General features: G+C 43.1%; 1 protein-coding gene across 4 annotated transcripts in view; it reads right to left on the reverse strand.

Moving 5' to 3' along the window:
- Positions 1–25,249, reverse strand: part of LOC122884262 (NLR family CARD domain-containing protein 3-like) — a 33,444-nt gene that overhangs the window by 4,428 nt on the left and 3,767 nt on the right. For 2 of the 4 annotated variants that reach the window (XM_044213933.1, XM_044213935.1), the window contains 7 exons: positions 23,291–23,354; positions 22,900–23,128; positions 20,957–22,763; positions 20,681–20,854; positions 18,737–18,910; positions 16,385–16,431; positions 14,422–16,230 (listed from right to left, as the gene is read on the reverse strand). In XM_044213933.1, coding sequence (XP_044069868.1) covers positions 15,695–16,230; positions 16,385–16,431; positions 18,737–18,910; positions 20,681–20,854; positions 20,957–22,763; positions 22,900–23,128; positions 23,291–23,354 — 3,031 coding nt within the window. In that variant the 3' untranslated portion in view covers positions 14,422–15,694. Of the gene's footprint in view, positions 1–12,416; positions 12,626–14,421; positions 16,231–16,384; positions 16,432–18,736; positions 18,911–20,680; positions 20,855–20,956; positions 22,764–22,899; positions 23,129–23,290; positions 23,355–25,249 lie in introns of those variants that run through there. The other 2 variants (XM_044213934.1, XM_044213936.1) reach the window with 2 other exon arrangements.

Below are 25,249 nucleotides of genomic sequence, written 5' to 3' on the forward strand. Positions count from 1 at the left end.
GCCCAGTCTCCAGTGTGGATCCTGCAGTCCAGCAGACAGCAGCTTAACTCCTGAGTCTCCTGGATGATTGTAGCTCAGGTCCAGCTCTCTCAGATGGGAGGGGTTGGAGCTCAGAGCTGAAGCCAGAGAAGCACAGCCTCCCTCTGTGATCAGACAGCCTGACAGTCTAAATACACAAAACAACACACGTCACATAAAAAACATGTTCATGGAAAGAGATTGGAACTAAATAAACACAACTGGTGCGAAATCATATAAGCAGAGACAATCTTATGGAGGTTTAACTATTAATGTAAATCAGGATTTAATTGGACATCAGTTGAACAGGTTGATGAATCCTGACCTGAGAGTTTCCAGTGTACAGTGTGGACTCTCCAGTCCAGCCGACAGCAGCTTCACTCCTGAATCCTGCAGGTCGTTGTTACTCAGGTCCAGCTCTCTCAGACTAGAGGACTGGGAGCTGAGAACTGAGGACAGAGCTTTACAGCTTCTCTCTGAGAGGTTACAGCCACTCAGTCTGAAGAGACAGTCAGAAGGAAAATACAAGTAGTAAGTTTTTATCTTGCCTGTTGAAAAGATAGCAGACTGTTTAAAATGTGATGAATAAAACAACTATCTCTGTACTTACAGAGCTTTGTTGGAGGCTTTGACCACTGGCAGCAACCTCAGAAGAGCCTCCTCTGAAGCAGAGTATTTGTTCAGGTCAAACACGTCCAGATCTTTTTCTGACGACAGTAAGATGAAGACCAGAGCTGACCACTGAGCAGGAGACAGTTTATCTGTGGAGAGACTTCCTGAACTCAGGTACCGTTGGATCTCCTCCACCAGAGAATGATCATTCAATTCATTAAGACAGTGAAACAGATTGATGCTTTTCTCTGGAGAAAGATTCTTAGTGATCTTGTTTTTGATGCACTGGACTGTTTCCTGATTGGTCTGTGAACTACTTCCTGTCTGTGTCAGCAGGCCTTGTAAGAGAGCCTGATTTGTTTGCAGTGAAAGGCCCAGGAGGAAGCGGAGGAACAAGTCTAGGTGTCCATTTGGACTCTGTAAAGCCTTTTTCACAGCACTCTGGTAGAAGTGTGTCACTGCAGATTCGTCTTTTCTTGTTTCAGACTTCTGGGAAGTTGTTTGTTCGTCTGACAGCAGATTGACACCAGAGTTGATGAAGGTCAGATGGACATGAAGAGCAGCCAGAAACTCCTGAACGCTCAGATGGATGAAGCAGAACACCGTGTCCTGGTACAGCCCTCTCTCCTCTCTAAAGATCTGTGTGAACACTCCTGAGTACACTGAGGCTGCTCTGATATCGATGCCACACTCTGTCAGGTCTGATTCATAGAAGATCAGGTTGCCTTTCTGCAGCTGATCAAAAGCCAGTTTTCCCAGAGACTCAATCATCTCCCTGTTCTCTGGACTCCAGTGTGGATCCGTCTCAGCTCCTCCATCATACTTGACGTTCTTCAGTTTGGACTGAACCACCAGGAAGTGGATGTACATCTCAGTCAGGGTCTTGGGCAGTTTTCCACCCTCGCTGGTTTTCAACACATCCTCCACAACTGTAGCAGTGATCCAGCAGAAGACTGGGATGTGGCACATGATGTGGAGGCTTCGTGAGGTCTTGATGTGGGAGATGATTCTGTTGGCCTGTTCCTCATCTCTGAATCTCTTCCTAAAGTACTCCTCCTTCTGTGGGTCAGTGAACCCTCTGACCTCTGTCACCATGTCAACACACTCAGGAGGGATCTGATTGGCTGCTGCAGGTCGTGTGGTTATCCAGAGACGAGCAGAGGGAAGCAGTTTCCCCCTGATGAGGTTTGTCAGCAGCACATCCACTGAGGTGGACTCTGTAACATCAGTCAGGATCTCATTCCTCTGGAAGTCCAGAGGAAGTCGACACTCATCCAGACCGTCAAAGATGAACACAACCTTGAACTCTTCAAACCTGCAGAATCCTGCTTCTTTAGTTTCAGTAAAGAAGTGATGAACAAGTTCCACCAAGCTGTACTTTTTCTCTTTCAGCACATTCAGCTCTCTGAAAGTAAATGGAAAAGTGAAGTGTATGTCCTGGTTGGCTTTGTCTTCAGCCCAGTCCAGAGTGAACTTCTGCGTTAAGACAGTTTTCCCAATGCCAGCCACTCCCTTTGTCATCACTGTTCTGATTGGTTCATCTCTTCCAGGTGAGGGTTTAAAGATGTCTTCGTGTCTGATTGTTGTTTCTGGTCTGTCTGGTCTCCTGGATGCTGTTTCAATCTGTCTGACCTCATGTTCTTCATTGACCTCTCCAGTACCTCCCTCTGTGATGTAGAGCTCTGTGTAGATCTGGTTCAGAGGAGTTGGGTTTCCTGCTTTAGCAATCCCCTCAAACACACACTGGAACTTATTCTTCAGGTTAGATTTAAGTTTACGCTGGAAACAAACTGGAACAGGATATCCTGAATGAACACACAAGGAAATATTTGATCATTTCATTTCCTTAAAGAATGAGTATATTAATATATTTTCCTCCATCTCTTGAGACATTAGTAAATGTTTATCCAGCATGTTAAATCTTTAGAGAAATCCTCTTACTGCTCTGCAGACGGTCAGCCAGATCCTCCTGCTTCATTCTCCTCAGGAAGTGCAGTGTGATGTTCAGAAATGCCTCTCTGCTGCTCCTCCTCTGCTCTTCCTCCAACACCTCGTCATCCTCCCTCTGATTCTCAGAGCATTCTGGGTAATCTGAACTCAGAAACTTCTGCATCTTCTTCAGCTCGTTCTTCACAAAAGTCACAATGTTCTCCTCCAGCAGCTGGAACAGAATATTATATGAATGACACAATCAAACTAAAATCATGGAACCAAACATCAGATCCATGTTGGACAGACTGACAATCCACTGGTCTGAAAAGTGCAGTGTGGAGATTATTGTGAACAGAATAGATGTAAAAATAGTTGTTGTACATGTACAGACCATAAACATGGCGTCCAAATGTGTTTGATGACCACTGGGAACCTCTGAGCTCTCCTGGTCGACTCTGTGGAGGAATGAAAAATTAGCTTACATAATGTCTGTCCACACAGAGACAAACACAAGTTAAAGGTCCATGAAGTGATGTTGGGATGTGAACAGTGAATCAGATGACTCCCTGTAGTGGTAAAGGTTCACTAGTCCTGCTGATCCAACTGAGAATCAACAGCTCAGTGTTTTGCTTCACCAGTCAGTTTGGTTTAGTCTCAACAGCTCTCACCAACCCCTCACTGTACATTGCTGAAGTACTCTGGAGGCACCTTGAACCTCCAGCTGCTCCTCTGTGGAGCTGCTCAGTGTCTGCTTGTATCAGACTGGTTGTACTGGGCAACAAGGGAAAGGACCCAAATTCAGACAACTGGGTACATAGGAACAGTTCAGCTATTTATTGGTGAAGTGAAGATGCACAAGCTTACAAGCAAAGGCAGAAAGTCTGAACAGAAGTAGTCAAGAATCCACAGCTAAAAAAGGAATTTGGCAGGTAAAACATACAGGCAGCTGGCAGGCAGGAACAAATCAGGGTTTAGGTTCAAGTACAGGTTGCCATGGGGACGACCATGCCTTTATCTGGGGACTCCAACACAGAAGAACAAAATGAAGACTCTGGAGTGGCCTAGTCAAAGTCCTGACCTGAATCCTATTGAGATGCTGTGGCATGACCTTAAAAAGGCAGTTCATGCTCGAAAACCCTCCAATGTGGCTGAATTACAACAATTCTGCAAAGATGAATGGGCCAAAACTCTTCCACAGCGCTGTAAAAGATTCATTGAAAGTTATCGCAAACGCTTGATTGCAGTTGTTGCTGCTAAGGGTGGAGCAACCAGTTATTAGGTTTAGGGGGCAATCACTTTTTCACACAGGGCCATGTAGGTTTGGATTTTGTTTTCCCTTAATAATAACAACCTTCATTTAAAAACTGCATTTTGTGTTTACTTGTGTTATCTTTGACTAATATTTAAATTTGTTTGATGATCTGAAACATTTAAGTGTGACAAACATGCAAAAAAAATAAGAAATCAGGAAGGGGGCAAACACTTTTGCACACCACTGTATATTGGCTTTCAACTGAGAAATTTGGATGTGGTTTTTTGGTTAGGCCCCAAAGTGACGATAAGCTATTATTTGCACATTGTAGAGGATGAAAAATGTCACTGTTGCAAATCCCAGTGAAATATGGTCTAAATGTGAACATTCAACCAACGTCTTCAAATATTCGGTGAAAAAACTTTCACTTTTGAACCTATTTTGAACGTCTTTTCAATGGAAAAATGCTCACTGAGTACTTACTGTACATTATTTGAGCTTAGGTCATTATCACTGTAAATATATGAAATTCACACCGTCGAGCCAAAACGGCCCAAAAAATGTATTGGTAAACTGATTCACAGATCTCCAGAAATAAAGCTACAGTGTGGATGCATTATTAGGCAGACTGGTGAATTTTACGATATTATCAGAAGATAGACTGGCACTTTGCAAGAATGAAGATGGCGTTTCAATGCAGACACATGTGGGGTCGCTATTCTGTCTGGTTCGTAGAGCCATACATTGTCTGGTAAAAAGCGACGAGAAAGACGAAGTGACGTAATTCCTGTCCTACACTAAACATTCCCAGTTAACTACATGCAAAGTGCATGTAATAGAATATGATATCATAATGTTAAGAAGGCTATATTCAGTTAACAGTGTGGTATTATTGAAATAAACAGTGTCTTATTACTCTAATTCACCCTATATACATATTTACATCGAAGGAGTACTTGAGATAGATTTATGTGTGTGTGTTTGTGTGATCTTTACCAGGTCCTGCCATATTTCCAGCCAAGCCAAGGGATCCCTATTACGCATGACGTCACTTGGGAATTCCCACTGACATGAGTATAGGATTTCTGCCTTTTTTTCAGTCATATACAGTAGTTTATTAGCCGTATAGCAAACGTGAAGATACCGTTTACAAAACGCTTGCTTTTAGTGTGGCTAAAAATGTCAAGGCTTTAAAAATACTGTAAATAAACATAAATAAACACAGGTACACACAGTTACACATTGTCTCTTCTTACCGTTCATCCGGTCCCACAGCGGAGAAACAGCTGAATAAATGTCAGGAACAAACTTACTGAAGGCCAGCAGATGAAAATCAGCTCGAACAAAGAAAGTCATGCGAGTTTCATTCACCACAAACATAACAAGACACGAATCTCATATTTTGGCTAAAGTTTTCAGCAAAGTTACTGTAAGTCATAAACTTTGAAACATTGCTTCTGCAGTTGCTTCACTTCCCGTGGAGTCAACGAGCAGAATACCGGTATAGCGCCACTCTGCCATTGCAACCCACATTGACGTCGAGGAGTGTATTATCCTAAAATCCTGTCAACAGGATTCAAGCATTCTGCTTCCAAAACCAGCTCAGATAAATGTGCATGTTGGATAAAAACTGGTGAAAATATATTCAATCTTTTAACACAGACAAGAACTAACTTTTTTTTGTCACAAATTACTTTTTGTCAGTTTTAAATTCTTACCTCCCATCAGCAGATTGTCTAAAAGCAAGAGGAGGCTCCATTGATGCATCACTCTGCATGGACACACAGCTGGGTTCAGGTTCAGGACCGTCTGGTCTCTGATGGATCCTGATAGAAAGAAATTCATTAAAGTTCACATATTCAGTGTAATAGAGTGGTCTTGTTTGTCACCTTGTGACTTTAATATGCAAATGAATTTTTACTTTATGGTTGGCCAGAAAATGTCGTGTGCGCCTTGCCTCGCTGCAGCCTATTGGGTAGTCTTACTTCCTGTTGTCGCAAAATAAAGACGCGTGTTGAGTTCATCTCTCTCGCATGATTACTGAGAGCCAGGCCAGTATATTACAAATGGCGACGTGGATATTAAAGAATTCCACTGCGTGAAAGGACTGTATAAGGGACCGTACACTGGTTGTGAATAAACGAAAAGATCGTTTTGTGAAGGAACTAGGAACGTGTCAGGCTACCAGTTAGCATCGAACAGGCTAACGTGGTCATGCAAGAGGGTTGTGTGGATCAATACAATGTCTGTACAGGCCCTTGTGAGTGTTATTTGTCAGATATTTCTCTGAGTCTTCATCTAACTGCAGCTGTCGGTAGGCATGAGAAATGTACATTTTACTGAATGGTGTTCTTCCTGCTAAAGTAGCAAACAAGTCTTCAGTACTGGGTAGTGGGTATGTCTCCTCTTTAATACACTGATTGTCACTGACCTTATAGTCACAGCATATTCTGACTGTTTTATCGACCAAGCTGTTGTTTCTTTAGCCAGTTCCGACCATTTTGGGCAGGTACAGTATCTCACAGAAGTGAGTACAACCCCTCACATTGTTGTAAATATTTAATCATATCTTTTCATGTGACACTGAAGGAATGACACTTTGCTACAGTGTAAAGCAGTGAGTGTACAGCTTGTGTAACAGTGTAAGTTTGCAGTCCCCTGAAATTAACTCAACACACAGCCATTAATGTCTAAACCGCCAGCCACAAAAGTGAGAACACCCCTAAGTGAAAATGTCCAAATTGGGCCCAATTAGCCATTTTTTCTCCCCGGTGTCATGTGACTCGTTAGTGTTACAAGGTCTCAGGTGTGTTAAATTTGGTGTAATCGCGCTCACTCTCTCATACTGGTCACTGGAAGTTCAAGATGGCACCTCATTGGAAAAAAAAAGAGTTGTTGCTCTACATAAAGATGGCGTAGGCTGTAAGAAGACTGCCAAGACCCTGAAACTGAGCTGCAGCACGGTGGCCAAGACCACGCGGCGGTTTAACAGGACCGCTTCCACTCAGAACAGGCCTCGCCAGGGTCGACCAGAGAAGTCGACTGCACGCGCTCAGCGTCATATCCAGAGGTTGTGTTTGGGAAATAGACGTATGAGTGCTGCCGGCATTGGTAACTGCTCTGGAGGCGCAGAGAAGCGTGTAGGACTGCAGCTCTGCCTCCTGGCCTCAACTCCGAGCTGTCATGGTTTAGGGCCACTAATAAACTCATTCAACATATACTGGTCGTCCACCAATCGAAAGGTCGGCGGTTCGATCCCGGCTTCCTCAGCCATCATGTTAAAGTGTTCTTGGGTAAGATACTGAACCCCAAATTGCTCCCGACGTGCCTTCAGTGTGTGAATGAGTCGGAAAAGACTAGAAAGTATAAAGAAATATAAGTACAGTCCATTTACAATCATATGTTCGTGAGAAGACAGATCACTGATTTGTCTTTTCATTAAAGGAATTGCTCAAGTACTGAACTTAAGTACAACTTTGAGGCTAGTTTGTACTCCACAACATTTTAGATGGAAATATTGTACTTTTCACTCCATAACGTTTATTTCACAGCTATAGTTACTATTTACTTTTCAGATCAATATTTAATTTTTAAAACATTTGATCATCTATAAAATAGCTCTGTAATAGATTAGACTACCCAAAAGTATAGCTAGTATAAGCTAGTCACAGTTTTAACACTGACAACTGCGTACTTCAGCTCAGATAAATGTGTGTGTTTGAAATGGAGAATCAAATGCTTTGTGACGTGGAGAAGAGTCATGGACGGTCGGAGATCCTCGCCTCACCTCTGAGCTTCGGTCCTCGTGTCATGTTCCCCACACAGAGTGGTTTTAGAGGGGGGGACTCCCTCCTGTCTGTCCTCACTCTGATCCATAGCAGAGCCCACACCTTCACACAAACACAGCAGCCTGCTGGGAGACATTTTACTCATCATCCCTCTCAGTCACATGACAAACACACAGCGCTCTGACTGGACGAAGCAGCTCCTTCACCTCAATGCTATCTGACACTTTCCATGCAGAGCAGGAATGCTGCTGGACTGAAATGTTCCTCTTTTTCCAAGTCTACTAGATCCAGTCAGAGCGGCAGCTAGTCCGATAATCCAGAATCAATCACGTTACCTTGGCAGCTGCTGCTGAACTCACATCAGCTCCCAGAGACGCTCTGCCTTCACCTGTAGAGGAAACACAGAGAGCAGAGCAGGAAGCATCGGTCCAATCACTGATCAGCACTGAAAACTCAGCATCACTCATTCATCATTTCAAATATCAGCTGCTGCTCCCTGATTGGCTGCTTCTCTGTGTTTCATATCAGAGTCAGGTGAATCCGTTGGCTCACCTGTCGGACGCTGCTCAGACTCAAGAAGCAGTTAGAAAACAGGACTGAACTCTGGGAACTACTGATGGGCTTTTCTCATCACTTTTCATCCTGTGAACACTTCAAGCTGATCGATACATGGATCGATAGTGCTTTGTTGTTGGACAGAGAAGATGCTGCTAGTTCTCATTGGTCAGTGGTCAGGACGAGCGAGAGCAGCTTCTTATTATCGCTGGATCACTTGGCACACAGCTGTCACTGAGCTGTTTTCATGTTTCACTCTGAAATCAAACTATTGATTGAGTCCTTACCGCTTCATCCAGACGAAGAGAAGTGATCAAACAGTGCCGAGACTTTTGTGGATCAAACTGTCCCACGAATGTTTGAATGTATGAATGAATGAAAAGACACTTGGAGTGTGTCCCAGTGGAGGTTTTTAGGTTAATATCAGAGTCAGGTGAATCCGTTGGCTCACCTGTCGGACGCTGCTCAGACTCCAGAAGCATTTAGAAAACAGGACTGAACTCTGGGAACTACTGATGGGCTTTTCTCATCGCTTTCCAGTGCCGAGACTTTTGTGGATCGAACTGTCACGTGAACGTTTGAATGTACAAATACATGAAAAGACTTTGTGTGACACTTGAAGTGTGTCCCAGTTTAGTCATAGCACTTCACCCGAGCCCTAATTTACACTAAACACTGGGAAGAACTACCTCCAAGTACCGAAAGCACTCGTGTACTTTACAGGGAGTTACTGCAGCGCTGTCAAAATGATGGCGTTCATTTTTTGGATTCATTTGAAATGATTAAAGCATTACTGTCTTTCCGACGCTGTTAGAGTAAAGATACTGTCACATGAAACTAGACGACCTTTCCTTGTTCTTTTCTCATATTTGAACACATTTGTTAATTATCATTTATATTAGTGCATGTAAGAAAGTATTGCCTTCTAAACTGACATCTCATTTTAATGGCCTCGATGGTGTGTTGAAATTCAACTGGCACTTTTCCACACAGGCCTGGGTTTTGTTATTATCTCTGTTGGTGCAGATAAGAAATAAAGCTGACAGTCAGTGGCCTCCATGGTTTTACTGGAAATCCACTAATATAAAACGGACAGATCAGGAGGCCTGAACATGAAGCGCACTTAGTGGGATGGACATAAGCACTGAGTCAGGAGCTCTGACTCCTCAACCTGCTGCTTCTCACCTCTCTCACAAGTGATTAAACTGAATTATACTGAAAAACAAACGTTGGTCCCCGATAACCAGAACAACACAGATAGCAGAAGGAAATAATAACAAAATATCAACATAAACAACCTTGAAGATGAATATAAACCGACGTCTCACACGCGGAATCATTCGAGATTCGTTTTAAAATGTGAACTACGCACAAACGCAGACTCAGGTGTGACTTCACCTGCTCGGTGCCTGCTTATTCACGGCGCATCTGAAGCCTGAGGCGACGCTGCTGCTGTGGCTCAGGGAGGACATGTCGGTCCTGTCCTCTGCTTGAACGGAGATAAATCCAGCTTCCTCCGGCAGCTCGGCTTCACCGCGGCAGGCTCCAGCACCCTCTCCGGGGAGGAAACCACAGCCACCCCTCCCTGGATACGAGAAACCGAAAGTTGTGTTATTATGGTAAACATGGCGTCAGGACATGCGGAGGTCCTGAAAGAGACATACACGCGTTTCCATTCATGTTACATGTTGTTTTATGAACAGAAATAAATACTGTTAACATAAAAATAACCATAAAAATTGACAATAAATACAAAATGTGCATGTTCTTTTGTGAACATAAATACTAATATATTAAATATAACAATACAAGTAATAATAATTGTTATTATTATTATATAATTAAAAATAAATACAAAATGTGCAATACATTTCACTCTATCCGAACATATGTATGTATATAAAGTAACGCCATTTTTTTTTTACCATTTAATATTCATCTCATCAGTCCTTCCTCATCAGGTTAGCTGTCATGGCATCGTAATGACCAACACACAAATCACTTCACACGTACAGAACCGCACACATGTAGGGAACCGCAAACATGTAGAGAACAGAACCGCAAACATGTAGGGAATAGAACCGCAAACATGTAGAGAACAGAACCGCAAACATGTAGGGAACAGAACCGCAAACATGTAGGGAACCGCAAACATGTAGAGAACAGAACCGCAAACATGTAGGGAATAGAACCGCAAACATGTAGAGAACAGAACCGCAAACATGTAGGGAACAGAACCGCAAACATGTAAGGAATCGCAAACATGTAGAGAACAGAACCGCAAACATGTAGGGAACCGCAAACATGTAGGGAACAGAACCGCAAACATGTAGAGAACAGAACCGCAAACATGTAGAGAACAGAACCGCAAACATGTAGGGAACCGCAAACATGTAGGGAACAGAACCGCAAACATGTAGGGAATCGCAAACATGTAGGGAACCACAAACATGTAGGGAACCGCAAACATGTAGAGAACAGAACCGCAAACATGTAGGGAATAGAACCGCAAACATGTAGAGAACAGAACCGCAAACATGTAGGGAACAGAACCGCAAACATGTAGGGAATCGCAAACATGTAGAGAACAGAACCGCAAACATGTAGGGAACCGCAAACATGTAGGGAATCGCAAACATGTAGAGAACAGAACCGCAAACATGTAGGGAATCGCAAACATGTAGGGAACAGAACCGCAAACATGTAGGGAATCGCAAAAACATGTAGGGAACAGAACCGCAAACATGTAGGGAACCGCAAACATGTAGAGAACAGAACCGCAAACATGTAGGGAATCGCAAACATGTAGGGAACAGAACCGCAAATGTGTAGGGAACCGCAAACATGTACAGTAGGGAACCGCAAACATGTAGAGAACCGCAAACATGTAGGGAACCGGAAACACGTAGGGAACAGAATCGCAAACACGTACGGAACAGAACCGCAAACACGTAGGGAACAGAACCGCAAACACGCTTCCTAATGTGTTAATCAATCACTGGTACAAATTTGGTGATTGTAGCAGACAAAAAGGAGCATTTCAGCCACCATTCACATTTGCTGCACAATGTACAAACTACACTGTAGACCTATTACACATCATATATCAAATGAAATTACAGTAAAATGTGTAGTTGTTTTAGTGTGCTGTTCTTCAGAAACTTAAAGGAAAAGTCACCTCAAATTGCATTCAGAATTTACTCATGTTTAAACTCTCATCAAATCTTTTCCTTTACAGTCTGTCTTTTTCTTTTCAGGATGACCCCGAGTATAACAACGTACACTATTAAGTAATTTCACTTTCGGAGACAATTAAAGGGAAAGTCACGTCTAATAACATTAACACTATTTTCCTAATAGAAATAGTAGTAATTGAAATGTCATAAAATCCTTTTGATAAGAGGTTTTGTGAAATGTTCAATAGAATCTTGTTCAGGATGACCCTCACTATAACTACGTACAATACACGTTAATGTAACTGAACTGTTTTGGAGTCAATAAAAGGGCAATAATATAGAAATACTGTGAACGAGGTTAAACTTATAAAATCGAGAGCGGTCGTTCTACAAGCATACAGAAAGCAAACCCAGTCAACACTCCTCCAACAGCTGTCACACCGAATCTGTAAAAGGGCAAATTGACCAACTTTTCTTGAAAAGCACAAAGGCTGGCTTTGTCCAGGTTTCCAAGTTTCACCATGCTTTAACCAAATGTTCCATTGCTACTGCCAAGGTCACAGGTTGCCATTTGTTATTTTGATTGTTTGCTACTCTGCAATAGGACGTGTTTTACTTAATATGAACCTGCCAGCTGAGTAGAGATATGGACATACGAGAGTGGCATGCTGCAGATAATTACATAGACCAACTTTTCTTAGAGACTGTGATGGACAATAAAGGATAACACTCATCCCTGAAGTACGTTGGTTTACTTTCTGTCTGTGAATATTTGTTAAAACTCCAGCAACACTTGTATATAGAACAACTTTAACGTTAGACCAACGCGTTTCGACTTGTGGTCTTCATCAGGGCCATCCAGATGGACTGATGAAGGCCACGAGCCCAAATATTGTCCACTTTGGATTAAAGGCACAAAATGCCCAAACACACACTTAAAAACTTGTTAAACAATACCTTTCCCAGTCAGTGAAGGAAGGCCCTGGACCGGGTGGCTCCTTATTCAATAATAAATAAATACATACAAGTATGCCTATGAAATTAATAAATTAGTCAATATGGTTCAATAAACAAATAAACAGGTTTTTATTTCATGGGACTTTTATTTCATAATGCCACATTTATTTCCATTTTTTATATTCAAATGAAGGGGGCGTGGTTATCTCTCAGAGCTGCATGACGCTTCAGTTGACCGAGGCCAGTTTGCAGTAGTGATGGGAATCAGGGCTCTCTGAAGGGCTCCGTTCCTTTCCGAGAGCCGCCTCTTTCGGCATGTTTATGAACATGTGTTTCTGCCAACAATAAAATCAAGTGAATAATACAGAAGTCATTAGCTTCAGAAGAGGAATAATCAGTAAAACCAAACATGTTGATAAGAAAGAAGTTTATATTTCTGGAGAAAAACTGGAGGGAAAAGGAACAGAAACTTGACAAATAATGAGACAAAAAACTCTGAAAATAGAAAAAACACGAGACACAAACAGTGGAACAGAAAACAAATGAAGAACAGAGATTTATTTTCTACAGAGTGAAAAGCTGCAGATTATTGAGTCTTTTACTAATGTGACACTGTCTCTACTACACTAATGCCAACATGTCAGTCTGATCACATGATTATTGATTTCCTCACTGCAGCTGCTCCACAAGTTCACCTCTTAAACAAGTGATTTTTGACATCAGTCCTCAAACCTACAGATTTCTCTCAAACCATTTCAAAACTACTTTTAGCTCGTCATTAGTTTGGGACTTTATACCTGATCAGTGCTGTTTGAAAATCCACCAACTCTGAGTTTTACAGCCTCTCACTGAATAAACCGCTGAGTTGGTTCTTGATCAGTAGTTTGGTTTACACTTATGTTAAATTAAATTTTATTTATATAGCACCAATTCATAACAGAAGTTATCTCATTGGACTTTTCCTATAGAGCAGATCTGGACCGAACTCTTTATAATATTATTTCCAGAGATCCAACAAATCCCACCATGAGCAAGCACTTGGTCACAGTGGCAAGGAAACACTTCCTTTAAGAGGCAGAAACCTCGAGCAGAACCAGACTTAATGCTGGGCGGCCATCCGCAGATCCAGACTCTGCAGCTCTGGAGGCAGAAATACCTGCTGAAAGCGACAGAAGGAGAGAGGAGAGAGACGAGAAAGCACAGAACTACGGGAGAGAGAAGATGTCGAGTTAGCAACATGCAGTAATAGGATAAAAATGCATACAGATGGAGAGGGAGAGAAGGAGAGAGGAAAGAGGTGCATCATGGGAAGTCTCCCGGCAGTCTAGGCCTATAGCAGCATAACTAAGGGATAGTTCAGGACTCACCCAAGCCAGCCCTAACTATAAGCTTTATCACAGAGGAAAGTCTTGAGCCTACTCTTAAATGCGGAGATGGTGTCTGCCTCCCGAACCCAAACTGGGACCTGATTCCACAGGAGAGGAGCTTGATACCTGAAGGCTCTGGCTCCTGGTCTACTTTTGGAGACTCTAGGAACCACAAGTAACCCTGCAAAATTCAGAATAAGGACCAGGAGCACGGTACACTGTAACAAATAGAATTGGCTGTCATGTTTCTGTCTGTTTCTGACCTGTTTTATAGTGTTTATAGTGTATCATATCGTTTTCTAGTACTTCTCCTGTGTGCACTGACGTAAAGGCAAGCTGCTGTAACAAAGAGTTTCCCTACTGGGATCAATAAAGTATTTCTGATTCTGATTCTGATGTTTTCCAGGTTGTGTGAGAAAGACTAAGAACAAGGCTTTCAAATTAGTTAATTTAGTTTAGGTTTAGGGTCGATTAATAGGCTTGAGTCGAAGATGGCTGCAACTCTACCTCCTCTGCCGGTGCCTCAAGGAATGTGAGTATTAATATGACTGGGCGTCTCTTTTGAAAGATAAAAATCTGATTGTTTTTGTATGAGTTTCCCCAAAAGACCACACAGTCAGTGATGTATGGAAGTAGAAGTGAACAAAAAGTGGAGAATGAAGCTGATTCCACTAATTTCCATTGGTTCTACTGTCACGTATCAAGCAGATAATTTAGTAGACAAACAGGTTTGGACCCAATTGCAGAGACTGAGGCAGAGCAGGTGCAGATCAATGATTTAATAAAGAAAAGGCTTACATGGAATACAGGCAGGCAGTGGTCAAAACCACGGCTACAGTCCAAACAGGCAAACGTAAAATCCAGGGAACAAGCAAATATTCAAAACTGACAGGAAGAAAGTCCAAAATCCTAGAACAGCAAGGAAGGCTTGACATGTGGAACAAAAAGACAAACTGGCAAGGAAACACACTGACGAAATACACACTGATGGAAGGACAGCTACACACAGGTGAAACTAATCAGGACAGGGCAGACATTTAAAACTGGAGGGAAAAACAAAGGCAGGAAGTAAATCTCCAAGACACATAAGGAAAAACTCTTAACAAAATAAAACAGGAAATAACTCACAAAACCAAACCATGACATCTACGAAACACGTTAAGAAAGACAGGCATATTAAAACTGAATTAAAGAATACTACAACAGAATTAAAACAGTGATAAAAACAAACTATCACAACTGATTATACTGAAAATAACAAAAACAATCATATCAAAACTGATTTTAGGGTGACACACGGAGCAACCAGATCAGAACAAACTGGGTGAAGTTATTTTTGTTCTTTCTTAGAGGTTAAAGGTTAAAAATAACTGTTACACAGACAGAGTGAGAGGCAGTTGGAGTTCATGCAGAAACAGGAAACTCTCCTCTGTGTAAAGGGCAGAGTCACACGTTATTAATGCACTCTCAGCCTCACCATTTTCCTAACAGTAGCTGTATCTTCAGAGAAACAAATGTTTTAACACAATAAAGTTCAGTTTTAGTATCAAACACTTTTCCTCTAACTGTGGTTTCAAAAAGAAGATTTGAAAAACAAGCAACTACATTTGAGTTATAGAAGAAGATCAAACTGATGCATCTCAAGGATTTCTGTTCTCTTTAGATTTGAATAAGTCCATGATCTTTCCTCTAGCGCCCCCCTCAGGACAAACTCAGATCCTCCTCCTCAGGTAGCCCCCACCCCCCCGTGCCTGCTCCCTCCGTGTCTGACTTGTCTCATATTTTCTTCATTTCTTTCATCTCTACATCTGCAGGCTGCACATTAGCCTCACGCATGCATCCCTTCATCCCAGCATCCTTTGCTCTTCTCTTCCTTCAGCCAATGATCATGCAGCTCCCTCGGCCTCCTCTTCCTCCTCTATTACAGGAAGCACATCAGGTTGGTTCTAACTAACATCAGCTGTGCGTGATCCTGTACAGACTGAACTATCTGGTCAGCAGTGAGAAAGTTTCTCTATCAGGAGGAGACTCTCCCTCCTACAGAGAACACAGAGAGACTAAGGAACCAGACCTGGACCAAAACCCAAAGCCAGGATAAAGAGGTTCAGTGAATGTGGTGTTGAAGGTGTGGAGGTGGATCAGTGTGTCAGAAGAGACTCTGTAGAAGGACAGAGTGCCAGCAGGACAGTCCACATACACTGCTACTCTGCCAGAGGAGGAGGAGGAGGTGGTGATGGGTGTTTTTCTGTTATTGTGCCAGACAGTGTAACCACCATCAGAGCAGATCAGACTCCAGGACTGATCATTCCCTCCAAACACACAGTCATCACTGTTTCCTCTCCTTCTGATTCCTCTGTAACTCGCTGATATATCAACACTTCCTCTCCACTCGACCTCCCAGTAACAGCGACCAGTCAGACCATTTCTACACAGCAGCTGAGACCAGTGGTCAAACCTGTCTGGATGATCAGGATATGACAGCTTCTCCTCCACCTGTGTCGCCTTCCTGTTGTCGTCAGACAGTTTGATGTTTCTGTGTACTGTGTTTGTGTCGAGTGTGAGTTCACAGGAATCTGATGGAGAGAACGAGACACAACACAGCTGCAGTTATTAATCTATCATCTGTTTGATGATGACATCAGAGACGTGAAAGAGTGATGTCACAGTTTGAAGATGGCTGAATGTGTGCTGCTTTGTTTTCATGAATCAAAGTAAAAACACACTTACACTTCCTCAGACCTGGTCTCAGCCATCGGACTCCACCAGGCTCCGCCCTGAAAGGAGGAGGAGGGTCAGACCAGCACATCCTCTTTCAGCATGCAAACATGGACATTACATTGCTCTCATACACAGAGGTTTGTTATTCTCTACAAATGGACTTTCACTAGCAAGGACCACACCATCAATAGGATACGTTGAAATGATTTATTGCTGAAGCAAAGATTGTGTGGGAGGCTTGACTCGCTGTTCGCTTGGTTGGCTACTATGTGAGGGGAAGCTTTGGTGGGGAGTCTGGCGTAGCACCCGGACACGATGGACCCCCAAATACCTCCACTTATTTTAGACAAGATTAAGCAGATCTGAGATCTTTGAGATCTGAACGAATGCAGTGGTGATACACTTGGGAAGACCAACAGCCCAAGATTTGTATTAAGTGCTCAGGAATGCCATTGATAGGGAAGCTGAGGTAGCAGCTCCGATCCTGAAGGAGTGACCAGAGTAATGGATGGAAGAAATGTGGGTCTGACATGGTTATGCTCTGGGATTACCGGAATTGCAAGTAGTCTTGAAAGGGTTCAGCAGTGATTGGACCTGATTGGTTTTGGTTTGTTTTAGGTAGAATACTATGGTGTCGTCTTAGAAATGTGAAGGGTGGAGGCAGTGAATTGCGGGCATCTGAGGAAACCAATGAAAGCCAGCAGAAACATAGCTTCTAAGGTTTGAGCAACATGAGAGATGCTGTATCCAGAGCGGATGGTGTGGATGCAGACTGACAGCAAGTCCGCTGTAAGAGGAAGGCGGCATGGATTTTGAGCTGGCTCTTGACTTTGAAGTCCTCTGAGAAGTAAGGTTATCTGAAGATGGTTAGAGGCCGGGCCAGGGCTGCCGTTTAGAAGTTTGGAGAAGAAGTTGATAACGCTAAAGGTAAACTTTTATGGTGTGTGTGTTTTATGGCGAGTTTGAGGAGGGTGATGGCATGATTGATGGTGGAATAGTGAAGTCTTCGTTCAGAATCAAGCTATTGATGCTGGGAATGATATTGCTGTGGGGTGCTAAAAGATCAATAATGAGACGTTTCTTTCCGGAGTATTTCCTTGTTGCAATGTCGAGGGGGCTGATGCGGAAGTTAGGAAATGGAGGATGAGCAAAGAATGAAGCCTTCTTTGACTTCCTTGGTGATCAGGTGATCGACAGACTCTGGCTCGTTAATGGCAGACTGAAGATTTTTGCATGAAAAAGACGTGGATGGTAGTGTGGAAATTCCGGGGTGGAAACCTTCTCTAAATCCCTTGATGAGGAACTGAGCAAAAGCTGGATCAGGATGGTTTTGGAGTGCTGCTGCTAAGGCCGGGATGTTAATGGGTGTTGAAAGGTGCTTACCCAGCTGCAAGGTGGGGTTTTGCGGGTATGCAGGGCGGGCGTGGCCTCCACCACAGTAGGAGCAGACGTGGAGGAAGCGGCACGTGGACATGGTACATCCAGCCTCGTTGAAGTTACTGCAGATGGAACGACCTCCTTGGATCATGATTGGCCTGCCTTTTTTATCTGTACCTTTGTTTATGGGGAAGAAGATGTAGGGGCTGATGATGCTTGCCTTGGAGGTATGGGTTCTGGTGGGGCCGCTGATGATAGACGAGAGAAAGCTGAAGTTCTTGTTTGGGCTTGGTGTGGATTAGCATGAGTGGGAATGGAGCAGGAAGAGGCCGGATGAGACCGGGCGCTACACAAGGAGCATGGTAGGGCTGCACAGGCAGCGAAGATGCGACCTGGAGATCGGCAGCGGCTTCAGAGGCAAAGTGAATGTGGTACGGATAGAAACCATTTCCTCCGAAACGGAGGGCCAGATTTAGAATGACTGCAATGTAGTCATCCATTTCTTGCCAGCGAGTGGGAAATTGGGAACATAGTACGTCCCTGAAGAGAGAGAAAGCATAAGCAAACTGAGTGGAAGAAAGCTCTCTGGTGTGGGTGGTTTTCCTCCCTTTTGGGTAAGGGAGCCCTTCTTGGCCTTCAGAAAATCTGTTGGCAGGTGGTTGGTGGGGGGAAGGCATGATGAGAAGAGTGAGATCTATGTAATTACCGTCTATGATCTGTGTACGTAGATTGGAGGGAATTAGAGAAGGATGGGAGATGAAAGTGTTAGGAAGGCGAATGGGAGGATTAGCTGTAGGGATTAGCCTAACTTCTACTGTCTGTTTTGTCAGATAAGGGACACAAACAGTTTAATAAGTCAGTTCTGGTTGTTTAAGGTCAGCTTGGTGTGTCAGGATCATATAAGCCAGGCTGAGAGTGACATTAGGTTTCCAGCTGTTCCTCTATCAGACTGATTGTCTATGGCTGCAGCAGGTCTCTTCATACCTGAGAGTGCCCAGTCTCCAGTGTGGATCCTCCAGTCCAGCAGACAGCAGCTTGACTCCTGAGTCTCCTGGATGGTTGTAGCTCAGGTCCAGCTCTCTCAGATGGGAGGGGTTGGAGCTCACAGCCGAGGCCAGAGAAGCACAGCCTTCCTCTGTGATCAGACAGCCTGACAGCCTGCAAACACACAAAATAACACACATGGCCGATCATCTGCGAGGGCTGGAAGGTTACTGCAGTGCTGTCAGCTACTGTGGGGTTGAGCTTATCGTTATCACTAACGTCCATCAACAATCACACAACATTACTGGAAGCCAACACTGTTTTCCTGTCCATTCTGCTCACAAGTTTTTTGTGAATGCAAATATAATAACACTTCCTGTTGCTGCTTCACAAGGAAAGCTCCACCAGCAAACTAACTTTTAACTAAGGCTTTTATTGTGAAGCAGCTACAGCTTCCTGTCGTCTTTGTCACCATATTAGTGACTGTTAACTCCTATGTGTGCAAAATCAGATCTACATAAAGGAATGTTAGAAGAAGAAACAGCCACAGTAACCTGATTAGATGAAGAGCTGCAGGTGACTCTCACTACAGTTTGGACAAACATCAAACCTCCAACATGTCACAGAGGTAAATGACACCTATAACTGTGCATCCTGTCTGTGATGCATCGCACACTGTGATGCATCGCCGTTTCTGATCACAGCTGCTGCAGTTCATTGTGGACAATGAATGGAAGTTAATGCAATGCCCAAACAAGGATAGCTTCGCAAACTTCACGAAGTGAGGCCCGAGAGCAGGTTATATTAAGTCTGAGGTATTTGAATCCGGATTTAGCCAGATTAGCTTGTTGGATCTGTAGGGCAGAGGCGTTGACAGGGAAGCATTCGCTTTTCTGCATGTTAAATTGTAGCCTGAATTGGACCCAAAGTTTTCCAGAATAGAAAGGATCCCTAGGATGCTTACTGCAAGATCTGTCACATAAAGTAAAAGATTATCTGTGTATAGCAACACTCTATATTCTGTTCCTTCACATTTAATACCATGGAGAGCAGGGAAGATCTTAAGTGCAATTGACAGTCAGTGCAAAAAGAAGAGAAGATAGGGACAACAAAATGTAGGCTGTGTGTTATTGGTGCAAATGTATGTTTCAGGGGAAGATGTGCAGAACCAAATTTATGTAGTACTGTGAATAAATAGCTCTATTCGACTCTGTCGAATGCCTTCTTCGCATCTAAAGAGATGACAACTTCAGGCATTTTTGAGGTCTGTTGAATAATATTCAAAAGCAATCGGATGTTAGAAAAAGAGCGTCTCCCTTTAATGAAGCCTGTCTGATCTTCTGAGACGATATTGGGGAGAACAGTCTCCTAACGGTTCTCCAATATCTTTGCCAATATTTTCACATCAACATAAAGCAAGGAAATTGGACAAAAGGAGCTGCAATTGGTGGGGTCTTTACCTTTTTTAGGTAATCGAGATGTCGTCAACTCAAGTAGTTCACCTGTCTCTCCTCTGCTCCCTACCTCTTGCCTAATTTTTTATCCGATTTTTTTTACATTGCTTTTATGTAATTTGAGTCTATTGACTGTTGCTATTCGTTATCATCAGCGTGTTTCTCTGACTTATGTGTTTAATGCCTGCCTGAAATCAAGTTTCCTTCAGTATAACTTGAACTTCACATAATACAACGTAATTTCATACTGTTTGTGACGCTGAAAAAAATATTAATTGTTTAATGCTGATTTCTTGTGATGATTGTTTATGAAAACATTCTGAAATCTCTCTCTGGAATTTCGATTCCAACAGCAACAGGACATACTGTATGATCGTGGAAAGTAATTTACAGAGTCTAGACACTAACTAACAACCTTAGTGAGATGAGAAATGTATCCATATATGTAAAAGGAAATAGTGATCAGTTGAATTGGTTGATGAATCCTGACCTGAGAGTTTCCAGTCTACAGTGTGGACTCTCCAGTCCAGCTGACAGCAGCTTCACTCCTAAATCCTGCACGTTGTTGTTACTCAAGTCCAGCTCTCTCAGACTAGAGGACTGGGAGCTGAGAACTGAGGACAGAGCTTCACAGCTTTTCTCTGAGAGGTTACAGCCACTCAGTCTGAAGAGACAGTCAGAAGGAAAATACAAGTAGTAAGGTTTTTCTTCTTGAAAATATACTATTCAACATGTGATGAATAAAACCAACTATCTCTGTACTTACAGAGCTTTATTGGAGGCTTTGACCACTGGCAGCAACCTCAGAAGAGCCTCCTCTGAAGCAGAGTATTTGTTCAGGTCAAACACGTCCAGATCCTTTTCTGATGACAGTAAGAGGAAGACCAGAGCTGACCACTGAGCAGGAGACAGTTTATTTGTGGAGAGACTTCCTGAACTCAGGGACCGTTGGATCTCCTCCACCAGAGAATGATCATTCAGTTCATTCAGACAGTGAAACAGATTGATGCTTTTCTCTGGAGAGAGATTCTTAGTGATCTTCATCTTGATGTAATGGACTGTTTCCTGATTGGTCTGTGAACTACTTCCTGTCTGTGTCAGCAGACCTCGTAGGAGAATCTGATTGGTTTGCAGTGAAAGGCCCAGGAAGAAGCGAAGGAACAAGTCTAGGTGTCCATTTGGACTCTGTAAAGCCTTTCTCACAGCACTCTGGTAGAAGTATGTCACTGCAGATTCGTCTTTTCTTGTTTCAGACTTCTGGGAAGTTGTTTGTTTGTCTGACAGCAGATTGACACCAGAGTTGATGAACGTCACATGGACATGAAGAGCAGCCAGAAACTCCTGAATGCTCAGATGGACGAAGCAGAACACCTTGTCCTGGTACAGCCCTCTCTCCTCTCTAAAGATCTGTGTGAACACTCCTGAGTACACTGAGGCTGCTCTGATATCGATGCCACACTCTGTCAGGTCTGATTCATAGAAGATCAGGTTGCCTTTCTGCAGCTGATCAAAAGCCAGTTTTCCCAGAGACTCAATCATCTCCCTGTTCTCTGGACTCCAGTGTGGATCCATCTCAGCTCCTCCATCATACTTGACGTTCTTCAGTTTGGACTGAACCACCAGGAAGTGGATGTACATCTCAGTCAGGGTCTTGGGCAGTTTTCCACCCTCGCTGGTTTTCAACACATCCTCCACAACTGTAGCAGTGATCCAGCAGAAGACTGGGATGTGGCACATGATGTGGAGGCTTCGTGAGGTCTTGATGTGGGAGATGATTCTGCTGGTCTGCTTCTTATCTCTGAATCTCCTCCTGAAGTACTCCTCCTTCTGTGGGTCAGTGAAGCCTCTGACCTCTGTCACCATGTCAACACACTCAGGAGGGATCTGATTGGCTGCTGCAGGTCGTGTGGTTATCCAGAGGCGAGCAGAGGGAAGCAGGTACCCCCTGATGAGGTTTGTCAGCAGCACATCCACTGAGGTGGACTCTGTAACATCAGTCAGGACCTCATTGTTGTGGAAGTCCAGAGGAAGTCGACATTCATCCAGACCGTCGAAGATGAACACAACGTGGAACTCTTCAAACCTGCAGATTCCTGCTTCTTTGGTTTCAGTAAAGAAGTGATGAACAAGTTCCACCAAGCTGAACTTTTTCTGTTTCAGCACATTCAGCTCTCTGAAGGTGAATGGAAATGTGAACTGTATGTCCTGGTTGGCTTTGTCTTCAGCCCAGTCCAGAGTGAACTTCTGTGTTAAGACAGTTTTCCCAATGCCAGCCACTCCCTTTGTCATCACTGTTCTGATTGGTTCATCTCTTCCAGGTGAGGGTTTAAAGATGTCTTCGTGTCTGATTGTTGTTTCTGGTCTGTCTGGTCTCCTGGATGCTGTTTCAATCTGTCTGACCTCATGTTCATCATTAAACTCTGCAGTCCCTCCCTCTGTGATGTAGAGCTCTGTGTAGATCTGGTTCAGAAGGGTTGGGTTTCCTGCTTTAGCAATCCCCTCAAACACACACTGGAACTTATTCTTCAGGTTAGATTTAAGTTTATGCTGGAAACAAACTGGAACAGGATATCCTGAATGAACACACAAGGAAATATTTGATCATTTCATTTCCTTAAAGAATGAGTATATGAATATATTTTCCTCCGTCTCTTGAGACATTAGTAAATGTTTATCCAGCATGTTAAATCTTTAGAGAAATCCTCTTACTGATCTGCAGACGGTCAGCCAGATCCTCCTGCTTCATTCTCCTCAGGAAGTGCAGCGTGATGTTCAGAAATGCCTCTCTGCTGCTCCTCCTCTGCTCTTCCTCCTCACCATCCAACACCTCCTCATCCTCCCTCTGACTCTCAGAGCATTCTGGGTAATCTGAACTCAGAAACTTCTGGATTTTCTTCAGCTCGTTCTTCACAAAAGTGACAATGTTCTCCTCCAGCAGCTGGAACAGAATATTATATGAATGAAACAATCAAACTAAAATCATGGAACCAAACATCAGATCCATGTTGGACAGACTGACAATCCACTGGTCTGAAAAGTGCAGTGTGGAGATTATTGTGAACAGAATAGATGTAAAAATAGTTGTTGTACATGTACAGACCATAAACATGGCGTCCAAATGTGTTTGATGACCACTGGGAACCTCTGAGCTCTCCTGGTCGACTCTGTGGAGGAATGAAAAATTAGCTTACATAATGTCTGTCCACAAAGAGACAAACACAAGGTAAAGGTCCATGAAGTGATGTTGGGATGTGAACAGTGAATCAGATGACTCCCTGTAGTGGTAAAGGTTCACTAGTCCTGCTGATCCCACTGAGAATCAACAGCTCAGTGTTTTGCTTCATCAGTCAGTTTGGTTTAGTCTCAACAGCTCTCACCAACCCCTCACTGTACACTGCTGAAGTACTCTGGAGGCACCTAGAACCTCCAGCTGCTCCTCTGTGGAGCTGCTCAGTGTCTGCTTGTATCAGACTGGTTGTACTGGGCAGCTCCCAGTGTCAACGTGTTTGACTGTGTGAGGTTTTGTGCTGGTGAATAGACATGATGTCAAAGCAGTGAGTTTTAACTTAGTGTCCATTCTTATATTTAACTTCCCTAACGTCATTAAATGTCATTTGCCTTGTCTTAATTAGCAATGTTATCCTATTTTGGGTTATGTTTAGCTGGATTCAAGGGACATATTAGCTACAGGAACTTTGCCACTTATTTTAAGTTTCAAGACAGAAACATCATATTTCAAGTTTTAGTCTTTTGGCTTGCATGACCGTATATTCTCTTCATCTTGGAACAAAATATCAAATTTTTATTAGCATGAGTTCATTTTTTTTCAAATTCCATTGATAACAATTGAGCCTCAGATGATTTACATCCCATTCAATAATACAATACAAAACCATAGTCTCAGAATAATCATTAGACCTTACATCCTTCTCTGATGATGAAAATAATATAAACCAGAATAGCACACATCATACATCTACAGCAATCATTACACATGTGCCGGGCACAGACAAAATGATGGAAACACTTCATGAGAATAAAGGACTAACTTCAAAGTAACTCCATCAGTTTGTCAAATGTGTCATCAGGTGATATTTTCACAATGTACATTGTTAATAAACAAGTACACAAAGTACAACAGATGCTGATCATTGATGTATAATTAGACTGGATACAGCGTCGGAGGCGGGGCTCCGTTCATTCCTATGAAAGTTGCTCAGTGGTGCATGAAGCTGTAAAGAAATTACCTGGATGAATGCATGGGCCCTGCTTCCCATAGAGCGAGCGCACCAGACACTCTGCCAGCCAAGCCGACTAACTTCCGGTTTAGCCCTCGGCTAACTTGAATGGGGACAAAATTATTTAATCGTGCGGCTCTTCTAGACTTTCCAAATGTTATCGGACCGAATGGATCAGATTCTGGTGGTGAAACGAGTCATTTCGTGGAGGTTGTGACGCTCAAAACAACGATCCACCGTTTTACAGCCGTTTCTTTCACAATGTAAGTCTATGGGGAAAAGTCTTTTTGGGCCAGTGTGCATCACGTGAGCTGTAATTACACGGTTTGGCCACTATGTCAAATTGGCTTATAAGCCCAGCGCACTTCCTGGGGGCCTGATGCTGATGGGAATGTCATTATTTTTGTAGGTATTTGGTCATAACCAAAAGTATTGGACACATTTTAACCTGATGATGGCACTAGATGAAAAGTCAGGGGATCACCAAAGTCACTGATATTCATCCTCTGGGGAACATAAATATCTGAACCATTTTGTCCCAATCAATCTAGTATAAGTTGCAGGATAAGAAAACGTACCAAAAGTACCAGATTTCATGGCAATCCATTCAATAGTAGATATGTCAGTCTGGACCAAAGTGATGGACCCAACGATGGACACTGCGACGGCAGCGCCACCTCACCACATAGTTAGTGGTCAGTACACATGACTCCGAACTTGAAGGTTGTGGGTTGAAAATCTGGGCTATGCAGATTATTATCTATAAACAAGAATAACTTGAATCTTATTTTAAGTAATTGAAGCCCCTAGTAGTGAGTATT

This window comes from Siniperca chuatsi, linkage group LG11 (genome assembly GCF_020085105.1).
Source record: "Siniperca chuatsi isolate FFG_IHB_CAS linkage group LG11, ASM2008510v1, whole genome shotgun sequence".
Classification (NCBI taxonomy): Eukaryota; Metazoa; Chordata; class Actinopteri; order Centrarchiformes; family Sinipercidae; genus Siniperca; species Siniperca chuatsi.